Source organism: Orycteropus afer, unplaced genomic scaffold (assembly GCF_000298275.1).
Source record: "Orycteropus afer afer isolate SDZICR_OR568_19922 unplaced genomic scaffold, OryAfe1.0 scaffold00148, whole genome shotgun sequence".
NCBI classification, from domain to species: domain Eukaryota; kingdom Metazoa; phylum Chordata; class Mammalia; order Tubulidentata; family Orycteropodidae; genus Orycteropus; species Orycteropus afer.
The window spans coordinates 702,008-725,065 of record NW_006921735.1 but is presented as its reverse complement, the minus strand read 5'-3'; the positions used below and the strand labels follow the sequence as shown (position 1 = coordinate 725,065).

Sequence of the window (23,058 nt, the reverse complement as noted above, 5' to 3'; positions counted from 1 at the left end):
GTAATGCCTAAGGCATTTGACTGCTAACCAGAAGGTTGGTGGTTCAAACCCACCAGCCACTCCTCAGAAGGAAGCCTGGGCAATCTACTTCCATAAAGATTTATCACCTCAGAAACCCAATGGGAGTCACTATGAGTCGGAATTGACTCATGGCATTTAGTTTTTGAGAGTGAGGGACTACCATACTGACTGATGCTGCTAACATTTGATTTAGAGCCTGTTACAAACTCTAGTCAGTATGTTTCACAGAGGGTATGAAGATGCTAGTGAATCAGTTAAAAGGACTTCTACTCTAATGCTAGCTTTGTGTAAAAAAACAAGGAAGGAGCCTCAAGAGCCCATGACAGTGCAGAAATGAGAGGAGAAATTTAAAAAAAAATAAAAATTGAAGGAGAAGAAGGGAGGGGGTTGCAATTAATTATGAGTAATGGAATTAATTTGTTTAATCCCTTTCACCCTCCAAAACATTGAGGTAGGATTCAATTTTGTGTCCAGGCCTTTAGGGAATGAAGTGAAAACCAAAATTTTCTAATAAGGGACATTCCAACATATACATTGTCAGATTTAAAAGGAGCAGGAATATAGATAAGGCTTAGTTAGGATAAATATTCAACTTAATGGCTGAGAGACACACTGGCAAGGGAGATGATTAGCACAAAGGACTACTCTGCAGTGTGGACAGATTCTTCCTGGTTGTCTTGCCAGATCTGCAGCGGTCTTCCTGTTTATGATTCCCACTCAATCAATCAGATTTATTTGTGATTATTAAAAAAGCATGATCTTATCCAGAATAGTTCCATTTTGTAATCATCATCCTTGTCTGGCTTGCTATATTTCCCCAATGACATTTAAGAAATTGTTGTATAATCTTTCTGTTACATAAAACAATGATTATGGATCATTTTCTTTTAGAGATATAAATTCAGATATATAATTTTAACCGTCTTTCTTATTATGATTTTTAATATTTACCGATAAGGAAATGGCATAATAATACTTACTATTACCTATGAAAGGAGGTCTGGCGGTGCAGTGCCTAAGGCATTTGACCGCTAACCAGAAGGTTGGCAGTTCAAACCCACCAGCCGCTCCATCAAAGGAAAATGGGGCAATCTACTTCCATAAAGATTTAGCACCTTAGAATCCCAATGGGGGTCACTATGAGTAAGAATCAACTCAATGGCAGTGTGTTTTTATTACCTATGAAAAACTTTCTTTGATCCAGACAGATTTGAATGACATTCTTCTGGCATGAAGTTGAATAAAGATGTATAATTCACATATTATTTTTGCATGTGTGTGATCAGGTTTCATGATTTTTTTTAATTTTTTTTGTTTTATTGATATATAATTCACATACTACAAAATTCATCCTTTTAAAGTGTACAGTTCAGTGCTTTTTAGTATATTTGCACAACATCACTATCTAATTCTGGAACATTTCCATCACACTCAAAAGAAGCTCTATGAATTTATTCGTATAATATTTCAATGACCACTCTTTAAAACTATAAGTTCAATGGAGTAATTATCACAATGTCTTGTATAATCTAAGAACTAAGTAAGTCTTCTACTCTCTACAGCACCGCATTTTAGTGGTGAGATATTTAGGTTGATTTGAAAGGAAAATACCATTCTTATTAGAATGTGCATACTGACTCCTTCCATTTAGAGTGAGAGGTAATATGAAGAGTACAGATGAGGTCAGGGTAAGTAGTGGTTTAATCAACATAGTGTACCAGACAGAGAACTAACAACACCTCAGATCAAACAAGTCAAAACCACATGTATAGCCAAGTAAGTGATGCTGTCCTTGTGCACAGACATTACATTACACAAACTGTTCTCCTAAGTGAGGAAATTTGTCCCTTAGAAATTGCTCATTGGAACATTTGGACATCATGCATCATGTTAAAGATCCATAAATGTCATCTCAATAGGGTAGATATGATGCATGGTAATGTCCTTCCTATATCTGCATAGGGTTCTTCTACCCAACAGATTGTCATGATGCATTGCATTAGAGAATCCTGTTCTAGCGCTTCAGAGACAGGCAAGAAGCCCCATGGGAGCCTTCTTGAGTCATTGCTACAAGGACTAAAATATCAGGAGACCAGAAAGTCATTCTTGGGATTTGACAAATTATCCTATTCTCTAAATGAAGCTATTTGTTACATGTTTGGTGCAACATATGAGTGCAATATTTTATGATTGGGTATAACTTTTTATTATAAAAATAAAGATCCATTTCTAGTTGTGAAATGAATAGAATTTAGAATCATCCAATCCTATATTTTTCACTGTTACTTTATCAATCCAGCATTTCTTTGGAGAAAAGTATACTACAACAATAATATGCACTCTAGAGACCAAGAAATCTGGGTATGAATTCCAAGTCCATCGGTGATTATCTGTGGGGCCTTGGGCAAAATTTAACCTTTTCAAGTTCATTTGCTCATGTGTAAAATGAGAATTCTCTAACTATCAACCTCATAAGGTGGCTGTGTAGGAATAAGTTCGTGCCAACAGTTAACGCACTTGGCCGCTAACTGAAAGGGTGGTGGTTTGAGTCCACCCAGAGGCACCTCGGAAGACTTGGCAATCTACTTGTGAAAAATCAGTCATTGATAACCCGGCGGTGCACAAGTGCTACATTACACATGTGGGGTCACCGTGAGTCCAAGTCAACCTGACAGCAATGGTTTGGGCATGAATAGACCTTATCACAGCATTAAGTACCTAGGAAGTGCACAATAAATATTAGTTATTATTAGTCAGTAAGGAACAAATTTTCATGGTTGTAATGCCACTGTAACAGAACAAGAATCATGGACACAGAACCCTAAACAGTAGAAGATATTTTGTAGCTCCCATGTGTCTAAATCGCTTTGCTTTCAAATGTTCTCATCTTCCAACTTGCCCTTGACTGTTCCACACAGGCACTTCGAGGAGAAATTGCACCTCTTAAAGAGAATGTAAAGCACGTCAATGACCTTGCTCGCCAGCTCACCACATTGGGCATTCAGCTCTCACCATATAACCTCAGTACTCTGGAAGACCTGAACAGCAGATGGAAGCTTCTGCAGGTAGGCACATTGCCAGAGCGGTATTTCTCCTTGTTACAATAAAACAATGCACAGATAAAGCTTGTTTGGAGGGAACAATGCAAGTGTTCTCTTCATTTGATGTTTGCGATGATATTTTGAGAGGACTGGATAACTTAAACTCTTTAACAAGTCCCTATACAAATGCTTTCAAATCCAATAATATCCATTTCTGTAAATGGCTCAAAGGCAGACTTTAGTATGTTTTACAACAAACATGGAAGATAACGCTGAATCATGATAGAAGAACTGCATTATTGCCATAGTTACTTTTAACTATTCTTGCTTGGATTCTTAATATGTTTTTCCCTTTGGAATCTTAATGTAAACAGAAGTCAACAGTAAGACTTTGAAGAAAGAACATCTTATCACAAACCCACACATGGAAGTTTTCATAAGTTTGCAAAATAAATACAGTGAACTTAAGTGTATCCAAGGGCAATCCTAGTAGCTGTAGAGCCTTGAGGTAATTATTTAACCTTGCTACACCTCAGTTTTTCATCTGGATTAAAAAAAGGTGATAATAAAAGTCTCTACAACATCAGATGATTGTTAGGATGGATAATTCAAAATACTTGTAAGGTGCTTAGAACAGTACCTGTAACAGAGTAATTAAACATTTGATAAATTCTAGCTCTTGAAGTAAGGAGCTCTGGTAGCATAGTGCCTAAGTTACTTGACTGCTAACCCGGAAGGCTGGTGGTTCAAACCCACCTGGCCCCTCCTTGGAAGGAAGGTTGGGACATCTACTTCTGTAGTGATACCACCTTGGAAACCCAAGGAGGGGTCGCTATGAGTCAGGTCCGACTTGATGGCACATAACAACAACAACAGCTCTTGAAGTTACTACAGTTATTATTACTATAGCACACAGGTTTTGGAGTCAGATTTACTAGCTGAGTGACCTTGAGGTCACTTAATCTCTCTGATCATCAGGTTCCTCATCTACAGCAAGGTTGCTATAATATTAAATGAGATAATTTATACAGAGTTCTTCATAGAGTGCCTGGCTCATAGGAAGAACAAAAAAAAACATGGTCATGGTGGTGGAAGAAGTATGTCTATCCGTTCGCTATGTGCTAGACACTGCCTTACACCCTAGCACAAACACAGATCCATTTCAGGGTACCCACAGACAGGTTACCCTGTGGTTTGTGGATTTCTGAGTGTGCAGCCACCATTCTCTTGCCCATTGCAGTGATTTCCTAAGAGCCTGCAAAGGACGTTCTTGCCTAGAATGCTAGGAGGGCAAAATCAGAAGTTCGTAACTCCACTTGAGATTTTTCTCCTGAAAACTGGTTTAACATAGAATTCGGGAGTTATTTTCTCACCTCCACTTGCATCGTATATAAATAGTATGCTCCTGAAGACAGAGTGGAAACTGGCTGTGAAAATATTTTCATTCAATGTTTTAGTGAGGAAAAGAAGAAAAAGCCAAATTACTTTTTCTATTAGCAGTCCATTTAGGGGTGTGATTGAAACTCCTGTTCAAAAATTTTTTGATCTTTAATAAAAATAAGTTCCAAATTCAAGACCTCTTGTGATCTTATATAATTTAATTGTTGTTGTGATGAATAGATTTGGAATATTTGTATGACAGATTGTTATAAGTGGTAGGACCAAAACAAGGCAATATGCTTTTTTGCCTAAGGCACTTGACTGCTAACCAGAAGGCTGGCAGTTCAAACACACCAGCCACTCCTTGGAAGGAAGGTTGGGCAATCTACTTCTGAAAAGATAGTGCCTTGGAAACCCAAGGGGGGTCTCTATGGGTCGAAATGACTCGACAGCAGTGAATTTGGTTTTTTGGTTTTGGTATGTCTGTTTGTACCATAGTGGTTGAGTACTCTTAAAGTCTTTTCAGTTTCATCCCTAGTATCTTTTTCATTTTAAGCATAAATAACAAAAGTAATAAATGTCCGAATAAAACCAGTGGCCACATTTGTTCCATTTAAGCACTCTTGAACTATGTCTTTAAAATTTCTTTGGAGGGCTAAGGGCACATTTGTTTTCAGAAGGAGGTACAAGGTTTGTGAATATGGCATGTAGATTTACAAATGAAACCAAAAATGATGACTGATAGAAAAAGTAAAAAATAAATAAAATGCTAAATGATCCATTCTAGTTACACTATTTGTTTAGATGTAAAGTATGAGAAGTATTAACAGCTTGATTTTCATCCAGTCTTTAAATTACTAAGGATTTGGTTATAACTGTAGCTACATGCAAGGAGATCATGTGATACAGTAAAAAGAGCTGGAGTGGATATTAAGAGGCTTAAAATCAAACTTAAACTCGGCTATTATTTGGTCACATTATCTTGGGAAAGCCATTTACCCTTACTCAGATTCAATTCCTTCATTTGTAAAATGACACAAGTATTGTAGATAATAGGGTCACATACAGTCCAATCTTTTGATCCTATGGCTGCACATCTGAGAGACATTCACATATCACAAAATTTAGTTTGGAATCAATGAAGTTGCTTCCTATATTTATAATATAGATGTGGCTTGTTGGACTTATAGTTATCCTTCCATAACTCTAACTTTTAAACCTCTCATCCTCAAACCCACATATACACATCCTCCTCATATTAAATATGCAAAAGTCAGTTCAATCTTTTTGTGGTATAGACTCTTAATATAGCAAATTTCATGTTTCCATTTTTGAACATGACCTTAAGGAATCACGCATAAGAAAGCTAATCAGTCTAAGATTTTGGATTGCACATGACTGAGTCAAATTGATTCCATTCTTTTATTTGACCATAACGCTAACCACTTCGCTATATTATAAATGTGTGTCTTGTTCTGAAAAGAAACAAAGCAAAATAATGGAGCTCACAGCAAATAATTTTGTACCCATTAATAGAAGAGTAACTCATACATCCTGTCTGAGAAATTTTACATTTAGGAGAATGTATTTGAGACAAAAGCATTATCCAGTGTCCATGGAGGGAAGCTTGATCCCACTCTCATTATGACATCATACATCTATAAAAACAACAATGCTATATCAGTTACTAAAAGCATGATAAAAATCAAGTGTGGGTTCATCTTTGGCTCTAAGGCAAATTAAGCTCCAGATATAGAGAGGTGGAATAGTGGGAAGGCAGATATACACATGTGGAAAGAAGATAAATTTTCAGGAGTAATAGAGTTACATACTACCAGGCTATGTCTATTTGGCATTACAATATCCTAGGTTTAGTTCCATGATGCATTAATTTTGATTTTAAATGATAGCCAAGCTGGGTTTTTTTTTTTTTTTTTTTTTTTTTTGCTGCATGTAATATTTCAGTCAAAATGGCAGAAATGGTAAACTGTGATGTGAACATCTACAGTTGAGTAGGAGCTCTGGTAGCGTAGTGCCTAAGGCACTTGACTGCTAACCAGAAGGCTGGCGGTTCAAACCCACCAGCCAATCCTACTTCTGTGGTGATACTGCCTCGGAAACCCAAGGAGTGGTCACTATGAGTCTATGAGTCGGGGCCGACTCGACGGCACATAACAACAACAACGACAACAACGTAGTTGAGTAAGATCCAATCACAATTTACCTTTACATAGGAATAGAGTGCATAGAGAGTTCCTGGTTTAGCTCTGGTAGCGTAGTGCCTAAGGCATTTAACTGCTAACCAGAAGGCTGGTGGTTCAAAGCCACCAGCCACTCCTCGGCAGAAATTGGGCAATCTACTTCCGTGGTGATACTGCCTCGGAAACCCAACGAGGGGTCGCCATGAGTCAGATCCGACTCGACAGCAGTCAGTTTGTTTTTTGGTTTTAGTAGAATATAAAGGAGCTCTGGTGGTGTAGTGCCTAAAGCATTTGCTTGCTAACCAGAAGGTTGGCAGTTCAAACCCACCAGCCACTCTGCAGAAGAAAGATGGGCAATACAATACACTGCTGTAAAGATTTACCACCTTAGAAACCCAATGGGGGTCTCTATGAGTCAGAATCAACTTGATGACAGTGAGTTTTTGTTTTTGTTTTTTTTGGTTCTAGTAGAATATAAGAGTCATTAGTTTGTTTGTTTGAAACTCTCTGTGGAAATAAAATCCTACTTCAACCTTCAGAGTGGACACATTGGTGTAGATGTTTCTACTTGAACATTTGATGGTGTGTTCATGGTGTGGGAAATCATCATTCCTTGCAGTAACAAAGAGTTTCATGTACAGACAACATTATGATTGGGTGTTATCATGATCCCTTTTACAAGTAAGGAAACTGAGCCTTAGAAACATTAAGTGACACAATCACAGTGACATAGCTTGTAAGTGTCGGTCAAGATCGCAATCGGATCTTCTGAACGGCAAACCTCTTACCCTTTTTTCCCCTCTTCTGAAAAATTACACATTGAACTTAACAAATCCATACTTTGAAGTGATTCAGGGCAATATACATATAAATTACTTCACTTTTTTCATTGCTGCACCCAACCATCCATCCACTCCCCCCCTCCGCTCTCCCCCCCATTTTAATCATTCTCAGGGATATTAACTTTGCAATCTTCCTTTTATAAACCAAGGAATTTGTGAGCCCAGTTCAGTGTACCCCTTAAAATTACACCTATAGTTTTAAATCTAAAATTATAAAGCATTATATTCCTCACAGTCTTTAAACATTAGCAGCTGTACTAAAATCAACCAAAAGTGACTTTAATGAATTAGCTCTTAAGCAGAACCAATGCTAATATTTGATCAAGTAGAAATGAATATCAAAACCAAATGAGAAGAAAGTTAAACTGATGATAAATCTTTCTAATTTTGAAGAAATACACATATTGAGTGTTGTAGTCATGTTATTTATTCGCCAGGCACAAGCGCTACATAAAGGAATGATCTAACCATTTCTCTGCACTAACGAGTAAACCCACAAATAACAGCAGAAGCTGCAAATACATTTTAATATAAAGAGTGCATGCTTTATTGACTGTAGGAATGTATGGAGTGTAATCACTTGAAAAAATACAAAGACATTTCCAGGTATAAAATTCTTCATATATGTTGAAGAACAGTATCATAAATTATGTATGTTTTTGAAGAATTTCTAAGATTATTCATTCCATACCATCTATTGAACACCCACTGCATACCAAGAAGACATTGTAGTTGTTCTCTTTGGTGCAAGGACATATTGACCAAAGCCATCTTAAGAAAAGATATACGGATGGCTTTTCTTTTATTGCTTCCATAATGGCCTTTCCTTCTTCCCTTTATCCATCTTACAGACAAAAAAAAAAAAAATATGCTATTATGACAGTGAACTTTTAAAAACACTATCTTTTCAGAACTCTGATTTACCAAATTTTCAGTAATTTTGTACTTTGAATTTGAAATTTTGAATTTGGTCTAATAATCATATTAACAGGATTTGTGACAACACACAGGGTCATGGTGGGTCGATAGAAGAGTTTTCATGGCTTCACGCTTTGAATTTTGATTTTTTCAATTTGAAACTGAGCAATGAGATAGGTTTTATAGGCAGATCATCTATCTGTTTATACGTCTGTAATCATCACAGGATCTGAACCTTAAAATGTATTGACAGATTCTGACATTTTTCTCACACTCTTCTTTTTTGAAAGTTCCTATATGAATTATCTTGCCTTATAGGGTCCTTTCTAGTCAGGGAAACTGCACCATCAGATCTTACAAATAAAATTCAAACCAAACTCACTGCCATCAAGTCAGTTCCAACTCATAGCAACCCCCATTGGGTTTCCAAGGCTGTAAAACTTTACTGAAGCAGACCACCCCATCTTTCTTCTGCGGAGTGGCTGGGGGCTTCTAATCACCAGCTTTTTGGCTAGCAGCCAAGTGCCTTAACCACTACACCACCAGAGCTCCTTTTGAACTTACAAATATGTGGATCTGATTCTAACTGAGGGTGAGAGAAGGGCATTCCTTCAGTTCTGCTAATGGTTGTTTCTCCTGATGCCTTCCTAGCATGCCCTTTTTTTGACTTTTTCTTTAATAAGACCCAAAATGGAACTTGGGAGAAATTGGTAATTCTGAAGCTATTCTTTAAGGAAGTATGGTGTCTTGCATCAGTGGTTCTCAAACTTTAATGAGAATCAGTATCACCTGGAAATCCTTTTAAAACACAGATCACTGGGACCCATCTCCACAGTTTGTGATTCAGTAGTTCAAAGGTGAAGCCCAAGACTCTGCATTTCTAACAAGTTCCCAAATGATGCCAGTGCCTCTTATTTAGGGACCACAGTTTGGGAACTATTGTCCCATATTAAGCACAGCCAGGTTTAAGAGATTTTAAAAAAACAAACAAACCATTATTTCTGTAAGACATATTGAGGATTTTAGGGTCTGATTGGATAGAATATAATGCCATGAAGAAAGTTGTGTACTAAAAGGGGGTTAGAGTACTATGGGAACACGGACACTCTGTTGTTGTTGTTGTTGTTATGTGCCATCAAGTCGGCCCCGACTCATAGCGACCCCTCCTTGGGTTTCCGAGGCAGTATCACTACGGAAGTAGAATGCCCAACCTTCCTTCTGCGGAGTGGCTGGTGGGTTTGAACCGCCAGCCTTCTGGTTAGCAGTCAAGTGCCTTAGGCACTATGCTACCAGAGCTCCTGTGGACACTCTAGCACTTAATTTTTCTGCAAAACAAAAAGAGGAAGGTGAAGAGAAGTTTCAGGAGACTGCCTGAAATGTGATTTCCTGCTATATGGATTGATATTTACTATATTTTAAACCATAAAACAAAAAACTCTATAATACTTTAAACCATATGATCTAGAAATATAGTGTCCAATATAATAGCCATATATGGCTATTGAGCCCTTGAATGTGGCCAGTCCAAACTGAAATGTGCTATAAGTATAAAATATAAACAGACTTCACAGTTAGAATGAAAAAAGGACTGCAACAATTTTATTAATATTTTAACACTGATTACATGTTGACAAGATATTATTATGTATTCAGTTAAATAAAATATATCATTATAATTAATTTTACTCACTTTTTATGGTTATTCAGTCTTGGAAATTTGTCAGACATGTTCTTGAAAATGAACAAGCTTATCACTTCAAGTAGAACAACTGACAGTATTTGTTTCTTTTTACTTTCTAAAATCTGTCTACTAGAATATCTTAAATTATACATACAGTTCTCATTATATTTCTATTGGACAGCACTGGTCTAGAATGCAGTTCTCAAAACCTGCCATGGACAGGAATCACCTGCCAGAAGTAGGGGGGCGGAAATGAAGCTCATGATTATGTTTTCATATCTTTTTTCTTACCACCACAGGCAACTGTTGGTAGAAATTGTTCCACTGATGGCTTTTTTTCACATCTCTAGAAAGAAATTTGGTTCAATTTTATTCTACACATATTTAGTGGGAAGTATGTCAAGAAACTCTGGTAGTATAGTGCCTAAGGCACTTGACTGCTAACCAGAAGGCTGGCGGTTCAAACCCACCAGTCACTCCTCAGAAGGAAAGTTGGGCAATCTACTTCAGAAACCCAAGGAGGGGTTGCAGGAGGTACTGGCCATGCCTGTGACTCTCTGTTTCTCTCAAACTCCCAGGAGAGTGTGACCACATAAAAGATAGTTATTTCCAAACTATGGATCATAGGGGAGCTCTGGTAGCATAGTGCTTAAGGCTCTTGACTGCTAACCAGAAGGCTGATGGTTCAAACCCACCAGCCACTCCTCAGAAGGAAGATGGGGCAATCTACTGCCATAGTGATATTGCCTCGGTATGAGGTTTTTTGTTTGTTTGTTTGTTTTTGCATTAAGCGTTGTCTATAGCCTGAATACATAATTGTCTTGTCTGTGCACCACTATTTTTCATAAGGAACTAAATGCAGCTGTTAATAAACCCATACAGATTTTTGCTAGTTACTTTTTTTTCAATAAACAGATACTAAGTACTATATCTATCATACGAGGATCCACCAGTATTTGTAATATTAATAAAGAATCCACATACTTAAATGATTGGAAGCTACTCTCCAAAAATATTACAGTAGAATGTACCCCTAACTCATTCTACATTAGAGGTAGCTCTTATTAAAAGGTTTCAAGTATAAGAGCTAGTATGATGTGCCAATTCACAGGAGACTTTAAAAAGCTGAAGGTAAAGGAAATGAAAAGAACAAAGAGCAAAGAAGAATATGTTTGCTTTGGAAAAGGTTAGGTCACAGAAGGATTTGTTGATATTAGGAAGAGAATGACCCGTGGAAAAAGGACAATTAAGTTCGAGGAAAACATCTTTTCAGTAAGGAGAGAACAATCATTTATGCTTAACCTCATCTCTGTTATAAAAAAAATAATAAAGTAGAAGAAGAAGTAAGTAAGGCCCTTTAAAGCTCTGAAGAAGGAGGATGTAAAGTAAATCTGAATGCCCAGATTTGAGGTAAAGGTGCACTATCAAACTTAAGGACATTGTCCTCAGTCATTGTGGTTTCCAGTATTTTTACAGGTAATGGCTTTCTTTATTCAAGAGGAATGATACTGAAATTACCTAGGTGACCTTGCACATAATGTGACCCCAATATTCCAGAGCACATTCTTCTGTCTCCAAAAGAAGAATGATTCAATCTTCCAGGCCATTCTCTATCTTTTACAAATGACATCAGGATGTGTGGGGGCTATAGAGATAAAAAGGAATGATGTAGGGACTATGACCATCATGGTTGGTAAAGTTATCAGTACTCAGCAGAACACTTGAAGGAGAACCTCTGGTGATCTCCAGGATTCTCTGTGAAGCTCTCTTCTCTCTGACCTTTGGTCCTAGGAACTGTAGCTGCTTCAGTCTTTCTGGACTGTCAGTTCTACGTCCTCAATTCAGAGTCTGCCAGGATCCTCCTCGGTTCTTCTTCCTTGTTCTGTGGTTTGGAAACTCTCTCAAGGGAATTAGCTAGGACAGTCCCAGGACTCACCCCGTATGTTTTCTGACTCTCAGGGATCACTGTCGTTCCTTGCCTGATGTTCATTGTCTCGTAATCTATCATCATTACATATATTTTAGTTCCATGTTGTATATATTTTGTCAATGTTTTGGTGACTTCAGGCCAGAAGATAAATTTGGTCCTTATTACTCCATCTTGGTCAGTAGCAGAAGTTCGAAAACAGCTTTTAAAGCACTGTTTGTTTGTTATTGTTGTTATAAATTGTTTTAGAAATCATATGCAAAGACTATTGAAGTAAAATTGGTAATTAACTGATAATGTACAATCTCCAGACACTGTGATCAAAAATGTAATACAAGGTACAAAACAGGAATGAAATGATTAGAAGTCAAAGAAGTATTTCTGAGTTAAAGAGAATGAAAGACATTAATTTTTTAAAGGCATTTGGTAAATTTAATGGAAATCCTTGCAAAGTATTCATTAGGCTACTTCATTGCTTGATCTTTATGTACTACATAATTTCTATTTTTTTTTTTATTTTCATCAGGCTATAGTTTTGCCAGTTCTGGAAGTAGCTACTGTGGTCATCCATATAAGTGTTTTATTATTCTGTTAAAAATGTGGTATGTTGCTATTAAGTGTGCTTAAACAGCCTATTTATTTATTTATGGATTTATTTTCATGCCCTGATATCTTAATTCCTTTTCAGGAATATGTATGTAGTTATGGGTGTTTAAAATTGCCATTAATGCTCCTGTTTTCCTCATCTTCTCCCTTATGCTGCAAGTGAAATTTGCTCTTCCCTCGAATTCCTCTCTGCTTCATTCTTTTAAATGTCCTTCTCTCTCCAGTCTGAACTCTCTCCTTGGCTGCAGTTCCAGCAGGCCCCACCCTTCCTTCTGCATTTGTTTGCCCAGTTGTTTTCTTCCTGGCTTTTCCCACTGTCCTGCTGCGTGTGAAACACTATTCCAACAGCTGCTCCCAGTTCCCAGGCTACGTCATGCATAGCAGTCAAAGAGCTGCTGTTTTCACATTTTCACCCAAAGCCTCCCCCTTCCCTCCTTCACTGCACATTCCTCTAGAAATAACCCCATTCAGACCATATGAAAAGCTGAATGTTAAAGTCAACTCTGTAGGGAGGATGGAAAACTAGCTTATCAAATTCACAAATGCTATTTTTAAAGGGCGAATACCACAAAGTGAATTTTAAATGACTATAGTTTTACATATCTCAATATGTCTTTGTATGGGGCCTGGTGGTGTAGTGCTTAAAACAATTGGCTGTTACCCAAAAGGTCAGCGGTTCCAACCCACCAGCCACTCAGCAGGAGAAAGATGTGACAGTCTGCTTCCCTAAGAATTTACAGTCTTGGCAACCCTAAGGGACAGTTCTACTCTGTCCAATAGGGGCGCTGTGAGTTGGAATCAACTGGACAGCAGTGGGTTGTTTTTTGGTTTTGTTAAACATTTCTTAATTTTTGTAAATTCCATAATGCCTTTAAAACACGTATATTTATTATATAAATTCTCCCTTCATTAATGCATTTATTAATTAATAAAAGTAAATATGGGGGTAGAAAATAAAATAGAAATTTATCATATTAGAAATGCACTTTTTCTTCATGGCCATACTTGGTTTAACCAATGCAGTTACACAATATCAAGTTAAGCAGAACTGTTTATAATATTACGCATCATGGAAATTAATACCAAATATTTATCTAGCATTTGCTGGATACCATTCACTAGTCTATGTACTTGTACATGTATTAACACCCTTAAGTCTCACTAATAACCTGTGAGGGATACTATTTTTATCTTCATTTTACAGACAAGAAAATTGGGAAACTTAGAAGTTAGGTAACTTGCCTGAGGTGACATAGATGGTGAGTGTGAGAGGCAGGATTTGAACCCAGCCAACCTGTCTAAATGACCACCTCTCTGATAGAAAGTTGGATTGACATGACACTTCCTCTTCATGTACAATTCAGCCTTTACACATACTAAAAAAAAATTAACTTCCCCTCACATTTATTAATTTTTCAGGAACAACCTGGATCAAGAGTGTGTTGTTGTTGTTGTTGTGTGGCATTGAGTTAGACCTGACTCATAGCGACCCTTCCTTGGGTTTCCGAGGCAGTATCACTATGGAAAGAAATTAAATTTAAAGAATGATGATTATGTGAATCTCAGACCACAATCTTAGGAATAGCCTGTTTAACCCAGAGCCTGAATCATTCACGGATAAAAACTAGAACCACTCTTCTGTAGGAGTCCCCTGTATCGAGTCGATTCTGACTCGTAGCAACTGCGTTGGGTTTCCAGGACAGTAAATCTTTATGGAAGTAGACTCCTCCATCTTTCTTCCATGGAGCGGCTGGTGGATATGAACCACCAACCTTCTAGTTGGCAGTCAGATCCCTTAGGCACTGCACCACCAGAGCTGATCTGTAGGATCAGGAGGGCTTAACTTCAAACTCTTCTTGAAGTGAGCTGAAATATTTCTTCATTCAGTTATCCATTTAATACATATTTTTTGTGGTACCTATTGTCCCCCAGTCTCCATGCTGAGTACTAGAGATAGTCATAGAGAAAAACAAACAGTGTCTGCCCTCATGCAGGGTATAGTTTCTTGAGAACGCAGATATTAATTTAAAAAATCCTCATATAATAATCATAAATTGTGGTAAGTACTGTGGAACAAAAAGTGCAAGGCAGTATCAGAGCATAAGTGAGGTGAATGTGTGTGTGTGTGTGTGTGTGTTGGAGTGAAGGTGGGAGAAAGGGTAGGCTGACTAGCATGAGGACAAGTTAAGTGACTTTTCTATTCATCTATAACTTTTATTTTAAATGGCCTGAAGCTTGGGACTAACAAACTAAACAGAGTGGTAAAACTCCAGCATGTAAATTTTATAACCAGGGATCATTTGAAGTAATGAACTGCAAAGTTAAAGTAAAATTAAGCCACATCTAAAGAAGATTTCCCATCATTTTCTACCATAGTCAGCATCTTGTTTGCTTTCTTCACACCACATATGAAAAGTCATATGTAGGTGTTTGTTTACTTGTCCATCTCCCCCACTGAGGCTTAGTCACATCTTACTTAGCCAAAGATGGCTGTGCCCGGAATTGTTAAGCAGAGGTTGCCCAATGTGGCTGAGGGAGACTGGAGAAGACACCCACAGTGGAGAAAAGGAGAGCATAAGGTTCAAAATAGAATAGCATGAACTAGAAGATACTATCAAGGAAAACTTAGCAATTGTTGATATCATAAACAGAAAACTTAACCAACTTCTTAAAGTAGGAAGCGCTGCTTAGGGTTCATCTTCTTTTAATTCTTTATAACTTACTCATCTTTTGTAAAATCACTTTGCATCTATTCAATATTTAAAAAACCCTAGTTACACAGCAATTAAGCGCTCTGCAAGAGAAAGGTGTGCGACAAACTCAACCACTTCTTGGGAGAAAGATGTGACTGTCTGTTTCCAAAAAGAGTTCTACCCTGTCCGATGGGGTTGCTCTAAGTCAGAAACAGCTCGAGAGCCATGGATTTATTGAGGTGTAATCGACACACACATATCCATTCAAACAGGTATGTAGCAATATTTCTTTGTGGTTTAATTTCCATTTTCCCAACGACTAATGATGTAGCCACTCCAGAGTTTCATCCTTTTACTTTTAACTTTTTCCATCCTTTTACTTTCAACCCACTTATGTCTTTATTTTTAAAGTGATTTTCTTGTTGGCAGCATCTTGCTCTTTTGTTTTATTAATCCAATTTGAAAATCTTTTCCTTTTACTTAGGAGCATTTAGACCATTGACATTTAATGGTATTATTGATGTGATTAGATTTGAATTTGTCATCCTATTTGTTTTCTCTTCATCTCATCTGTTCATTGTTTGCTTCTTCTTCCTTTCCTGTCTTCTTTTAGACTGAGCATTGTTTGTGATTCTATTTTTCCTCCTATGTTGCCTTATTAATTATAACTCTCATTTTAATAGTAAGGGTTTATAGGAAGGTTGGCCAATCCTACTTCCATAGTGATACTGCCTCGGAAACCCAAGGAGGGGTCGCTATGAGTCGGGGCCGACTCGACGGCACATAACAACAACAACAACAACATAGTATGCATATTTAACTTATCCCACTGTACCTTCAATTGATATTAAACCATTTCACATGTGGTCTAAGAACTTTAAAACATATAGTTCTATTTCACCTTTTGTAAACTGTGCTGTTGTTTGATCCTATGGATTCTTGCTGTTAAGATTTGTTAGGTAGGATTACAGCAGTGCTCAGTGTAGAGCTCATTATTTCCCACTACTGAGACAAGAAGGCGCCTTAGTGACATAGTGCTTAAGTGCTTGACTGCTAACTGAAAGGTTGGCAGTTCAAGCCCACCAGCTGCTTTGCAGGAAAAAGATTTGGCGACTTCTTCTGTAAAGATTTACAGCCGTGGGAACCCTACAGGATACTTCTATTCCGTCCTACAGAGTAGAACTATGAGCTGGAATCGACTCAACAACAGTGGGTTGTGTTTTGTTACAGAGGCAAGATCTTTCTATGTACCTTATCCAGTGCCCCGTAAATCATGATGTTTCAGTCTGACTGGTAGAAACAGGTGCTACTCCTGGCCATATTTGGGTGCTGGACAGTTACACCTAACCCTCTTAGATGATGCTCTCTTCCAAAAACAAACAACAACAACAACAAAAAAATACCCACTGCTATCGAGTCAATTCCTACTCAGGGCAACCCCCACTGGGTTTCCAAGGTTGTAATTCATTACAGAAGTAGTTTGTCCCATCTTCCTCCTATAGAGCAGCTGGTGGGTTTGAACCATTGAACTGTCCATGTTTTGGTTATTTCAGATCAGAGAGTAAATTTGGTCCTTGTTACTCCATTTGGGTCACTAGCTAAGATCCTGAAACAGCTTTTGCAGCACTATTTTTTTGTTTGTTTTTCCCTTGATTGGGAGATCATGTGCAAAGAATATTACAGGAAATAAGTAATTAGCTGATAATGTGCAATCCTCCATACAGAGATGTTTTCATCACCTACCAGCATCGCACATAGAGTAAGTCCCTGAGCTAAGACTTATGGACCACTCAGACTTGTCCTTTAATGTTATGTAAATTTGCCCTCACTTTGAAACCATCGAAGCAAACCCTACTTGCAACAAATTCTTTATCCTGGTCACCTTCACTTGCTGCATGTGCAGTTTAAAATCTTTGAAAAGGCTTTGAGCTTTTTCTTGCATTAACCCACTGCTATCGAGTAGATTCTAACTCATAGAGACCCCCATTGGGTTTCCAGGGCTGTAAATCTTTACAGAAGTAGATTGCCTTATCATCCTGTTGCAGGGCAGCGGATGAGTTTGAATCATTGACTTCTTGGTCGGTGGCCAAATGCCTTACCCACTACAAACCAGAGCTCTTTTCTCTTGCATTAAAGTAAGGCTAAATAAGAACTGTAGGCACCTATTCCAACTTACCTACAAATTCAACTTATAGACACAGATCTCATTCATAAACAGGGACTGCGTGTAGTTTGTTTTTCTTTCACAATGGCTGCAATTGGCTTGCAGTGATTCTGTGGTATATTTTTTTTAGTTATACTTGATACCTTGCCTTTATGACCAAGTTGGGTAAACCTCTGGGTTGAGTCTATAGCTGAAGAATATTGTCAGCACTCAAAGCCAAGGCTATCCCCATCATAAATTAGCCAATAGTGCAGCTGCCAAATCTACTTTTAAAAAGCTGAATACTTCAAGAATGTGTTTCATTGCTTTGAAAGTATCCACTTTGAATTACTGAATTTTAAAATATTCACACTTCAGCAATCATCCTTTAGAAGGCTCTATTTAATTATTTTTAATACTGCTATCATTTAATGACTAATGTACTGCCATGCATAAGTTTCATTTTAGGAAAGGCAGCATGAAAACAGCCTATTTATGTTGTTACCACTCATCAATTTAGAGGATTTTAGTTCTGAAAGTCCACAGGTCCAACCCCTTTGGTTTTGGAGAGACATCACATGATATGTCAGAGTTTACGCAGGTAGTTAATAGTGGAACCGGGGCCAAACACATGCTCTACATTCTTCTCGGAAGTCTTACTTTTATTCTAAAAAGGTTACTCCTTAGTCTAAATAAGCTATATTCTAAAACATTTTTTAAAAGGGAATTACTTATCTAAATCCCACCTGTCTTACAAGGTCCATGTGAAACAATGAGATAAGGTCTGTGAAAGTGCTTCGGAAACTATTAAATGCTATAAAAATGTTAAGTTTTATTATTAGAACTGCAGTTCATCTCAATGAAACCTTTCTAAACTTTTTTCACTCTTCTGAATTTGATTATGCATTATCTTTTATTATTTGTTCTTCCTTTCTAAGAAGAATTTAATCCTTTCTGCCCTGCTGGCTGAAGGAGCTCTGGTGCACAGTGGTTGAAGCATTTGTCTGCTAATCAAAAAGTCAGTGATTACAACCCACCAGCCACTCTGCAGACGAAAGATGAGGCAATCTACTTCTGTAAAGATTTACAGCTTTGGAAACTCTGTGGGGGCAGTTCTACTCTGTCTTATAGGGTCTCTACAAGTCAGGATCAACTTCATGGCAGTGGATTTGGTTTGGTTTTTGGCCCTACTGGGTTATAAGAAGAAAGGCACTCTTCTTGTTTCTTATAACTTACTGATATTTTATGTTGTTGTTGTTATGTGCCATTGAGTCAGACCTGACTCATAGCAACCCCTCCTTGGGTTTCTGAGGCAGTATCACTGCGGAAGTAGATTGCCCAACTTTCCTTCCGAGGAGTGACTGGTGGGTTTGAACCGCCAGCCTTCTGGTTAGCAGTCAAGTGCCTTAGGCACTATACTACCAGAGCTTCTTGACATACTTCCCACTAAATATGTGTAGAATAAAATTGAACCAAATTTCTTTCTAGAGATGTGAAAAAAAGCCATCAGTGGAACAATTTCTACCAACAGTCACCTGTGGTGGTAAGAAAAAAGATATGAAAACATAGTCATGAGCTTCATTTCCACCCCCCTACTTCTGGCATTCCTTTCCTCTGAACTATAGCCTACATTTCTTTATTATCTCAGTTTGATTTAGTCTTTCCATTTCCATCAATAAATATTTACTGAACTACCTCTTAATGCACTTTCTTTTTGTAACACAGAAAGCTAAAGTGTGGGTGGATTACTATATGTGGCACTTAGCAAACATATAAAGATTTTGAATTGCTGCAAACAAGTTAGAACTCCCAATTCTCAGGCATAGCTTTCCCATTAAACACTTAAACTTTAAGGGCAATAAAGTTCTCGATGGGGCTATGGCTATTGTGACTGTGCTGCACTTGGGAATTTTAACAGCTTCTTTGAACTAAGCCCTTCATTCATCATGTGTCTCAATATATTTCTGTGCATACATAGAATTTTCTTTCAGAGTCACCTTTTCCCTTACTGGCTGCCAGTCTGCTGACCAGGCTTAAACTCTCCTCTCTTCTCCATGGACGATGGCCCTATTGCTGCTGGATGAATTACATGGTGATTCTGGTCACTACAGCATCTTTTCCAGCCTCTTCTCCTCCTGCACCAGGCATGATACTTCTTTGCTGATAACCAGAATCTATCCGTGGGATAGTGGGATGAGTTGTTTTCTGTTAGATCCCAAAGGAGTATTGTTTAATATTCAAGGAGTGGTGGAAACAGTGCTGTTTCTTTTTCCCAAAACCTACTCCCTCTGTTCTGCACACATATACCCTTTTCTCCTGCTGGCTGAGATCTGGCTTATTCAGCATCTACCATCCTCCAAGTGACCATACGTGTCAAGGGAATCATATGAATTATGATAGCCCTGAGCTATTTCATGGTGGTCTGCTGGTCCCAGTCCCCTGGTCAAGGATTAAACATGGGCACATTATGCAGTCTCAGACAATAAGATACAAGGAGAAGTCTGCTAAGGCAATGTCTGCGTTTCCTAAGGGTGCCATAACAGGAACATACTCCAAAGGGGGTGGCTTTAAAGAACAGCCATTTGTTGTCTCACAGTTCTCGAGGCCAGAAGTCCAATTCAGGGCATCAGCAGGCTGTTCTCTCCCCACCAGCTCTTGGGGAGGACCCTTCCTTGTCTCAGCTTCACGGTAGTCCTGGGCATTTTATGGCATTCATTGGCTTGTAGACAGATTCTCATATGGTATTTTCTCTGTGTGTCTCTCTTTTGTCTCCCTGTTTCCCCATTTTATGAGACACCACTCAGAAGAGACTAGGACTAGGACCTATCCTACTCCAGTGTGACTTAACTGATATATCTTCAAATACCCACATTGTCCAAACAAGGTCACATTCATAGATAGGTACAAGAGTTAGGATTTCAACATATAATTTTGGGGACAAAATTCACTTCATAACAGGGAGCTTCTGAGAAAAGTTTTCCTGACCCTGGGGACCCTAGTCAGCCTTCTTCTTCTGGACACTGTGCCTCATTCTTCCCTCTACCTCGAGTGCTGCCCCCAGATATCTACGTGACTAATTCTATCACTTCCTTTAACTCTTGGCTCAAATCTCAGCTTCTGCAAGAAACTGACTGCCCTATTTAAACAACAATCTGCCCCCCTTCCACCTTCCAAGCCTTCTCAATCTCTTACCCCGTTACAGTAGTTCTTCTACAATATGTCCCCTGATGAACCATGCCTACAGGTAACCTTGCCTGTGTAGTTCCCTCACACACTGACTCTGGGCAGGTGCTGTGTAACAAGGAGAATGCAGTGGGAGTGACACAGCAAGATGTCCAAAGCTAGATCAGAAGAAATCTTGGAGCTTCTGTCTTGGTCTCTTGGAACACTGACTCTGGGGGAAAGAGCTGCCATGTAAAAAGTCCGACTCGTATAATGCCACCAGGCTGTAAGAAAGTGCTTGCTAGCCACATGGAGATAGTACATGGAAAGACAAGAGATGTCCCTCCAGCCCCCAGCTGTTCCAACCATCTCAGCTGAGGTGTCAGACATATGAGTAAATAAATTACCTGGACATCCAGTCCAGTCGAGCCTTCAGATCACTCCAGCCCCAGCTGTGAGCTGACTGATAACACACAAAAGACCTCAAGCAACAAATACCTAAGCATAGTCAACCTACAGAACCATGAACAATAGTGATAAATTGTTGTTATAAGTCACTAAGTTTTAAGGGTGGTTTGTTATGTGAGAATAGGAACACCTGTTTTTCTATTTTTTTCTTCTTTCCATAGCAATCATAACATACTGCAAAACTACCACATTTAAATGCTTTAACTGCCTATCTCCTACCATTAGAAAGTGAGCTCCATGAGGTCCTGCATCTTTGCTTTGTTTGGTAATGTATCTCAAAAACCTAAGAACAATGCCTAGCATGGTAAATATTTGTTGAATGAATGAAAGATACCAGGACTTCAATAGCCACCTTGTGATTGTGTGGTGAGTTAGCCTAAGGAGGGCAGTGTGGAGAGGTGGGAAGAATCAGGGTCCTAATGATGCCATTGTGGTACTGAATTGCCCAGGCCTAGAGCAGCCTCTGTACTTCTTCAGATGCAAGAAAATGACAGCTCAAGCTATTTTGTATTGGATTTTCTACACCAGCAGTAGAAGCATCCCATCTGGCACACGGTCCTTCAGATCATTCTTATTTACAGCCATAGAGCTCAGACATGACTGGACCAGAGGATAAATCCAAGTGGCAGACACTGTGATGTCCTCAAAATCCTCTCTTCTCCTTGGTGACTGAGGCTTTCCCCCGGGTGAAGCATGTAGTGTATAGTACATACTTTCCTTAGGCTTTCTCGGAGGCAGTCTCCATCTTCCTGCCATAAATGTCTATAGAGCCACCTCACCAAACTCTTAGAGATGACTGAATAAGGAATCCTGGAAGTGTTTACAGTGTGAGTTTTTCTTTCAGTCCCCATGAGATACACTGACTATCCCACTACCTCGCTACTTTTATTTTATCTGAACTTCTCAGACTTAAGCTGGGACCCCCACCACACAGCAAATACCAAATATTATTTATTAGCTTCCTACTTCCAATTAATTATATTAAGCCTGCAAAACTAGTGGGTAAATTAAGAGCACTATTTGACTAATGCTTTTGTCTGGAAATTACTCCTGCCTGGAATATAGTTTAGCATATATTGAAGCAACAACATGATGCTGGAGATGTTCTCTTTGGCAGTAGGAGCTAAGCTGTACATAATCCAGGCCACTACCACCATGTACATGAATGACAAGCAATAATGGAGATTTGAACTTTACAAAAAAATGTGATATTAACATGCAGAGGAGTTAGTAATTAATTTGTCCTGGGAGTAACATTTGAGCTTGGAATTGCACATAAGTTAGAGACAAGATAGAGAAGAAAAGTGGAAGGGCTTTCTGGGCAGAATGGACAGCATAAACAGAGGCCTAGAGGTCTGGCGGAGTCCTTGGGTAGCACAAACTGTTAAGTGCTAGACTGTTAGTTGAGAGATTGTTGGTTCAATCCCACCCATAGGCTCCTTGGAAATCAGTCCTGCCATTCTGCTTCTAAAAGGTCACACACAGCCTTGAAAACCCTAGGGAGCATTTCTTCTCTGCACACGTGGGGTCACCATGAGTAAGAATGGAATCAACAGCAACTTATAACAACAACAGAAAACTCACTCACTGCCGTGGAGTCAGATTCGACTCATAGCAACCCCTCTTTGGGTTTCCAAGACAGTATCACTACAGAAGTAGCTTGTCCAACCTTCCTTCTGAGGAGTGGCTGGTGGGGTTGACCCGCCAGCCTTCTGGTTAGCAGTCAAATGCCTTCGGGTAGTTAGAAGTCTGGAATAACTGAGATATGGGGGTTAGGGTAGGGAGGGTAGTGGAGGTGAAATAAGTAGTATCTAAGCAAATGAGGAGGAGCTCTGTTAGCTTAGTGCCTAAGGCACTTGACTGATAACCAGAAGGCTGGCGGTTCACACTCACTAGCCACTCCTCGGGAAGGAAGATGAGGCAATCTACTTCCATAGTGATACTGCCTCGGAAACCCAAGGAGGGGTCGCTATAA

At 38.7% G+C, this 23,058-nt stretch overlaps 1 protein-coding gene across 1 annotated transcript in view; it reads left to right on the top strand.

Moving 5' to 3' along the window:
* The window catches only part of LOC103201376 (dystrophin-like), a 2,052,823-nt gene that overhangs the window by 1,630,147 nt on the left and 399,618 nt on the right, over positions 1–23,058 (top strand). Inside the window, exon 48 of the mRNA XM_042781676.1 lies at positions 2,940–3,086. Coding sequence (XP_042637610.1) covers positions 2,940–3,086 — 147 coding nt within the window. The remainder of the gene's footprint in view (positions 1–2,939; positions 3,087–23,058) is intronic.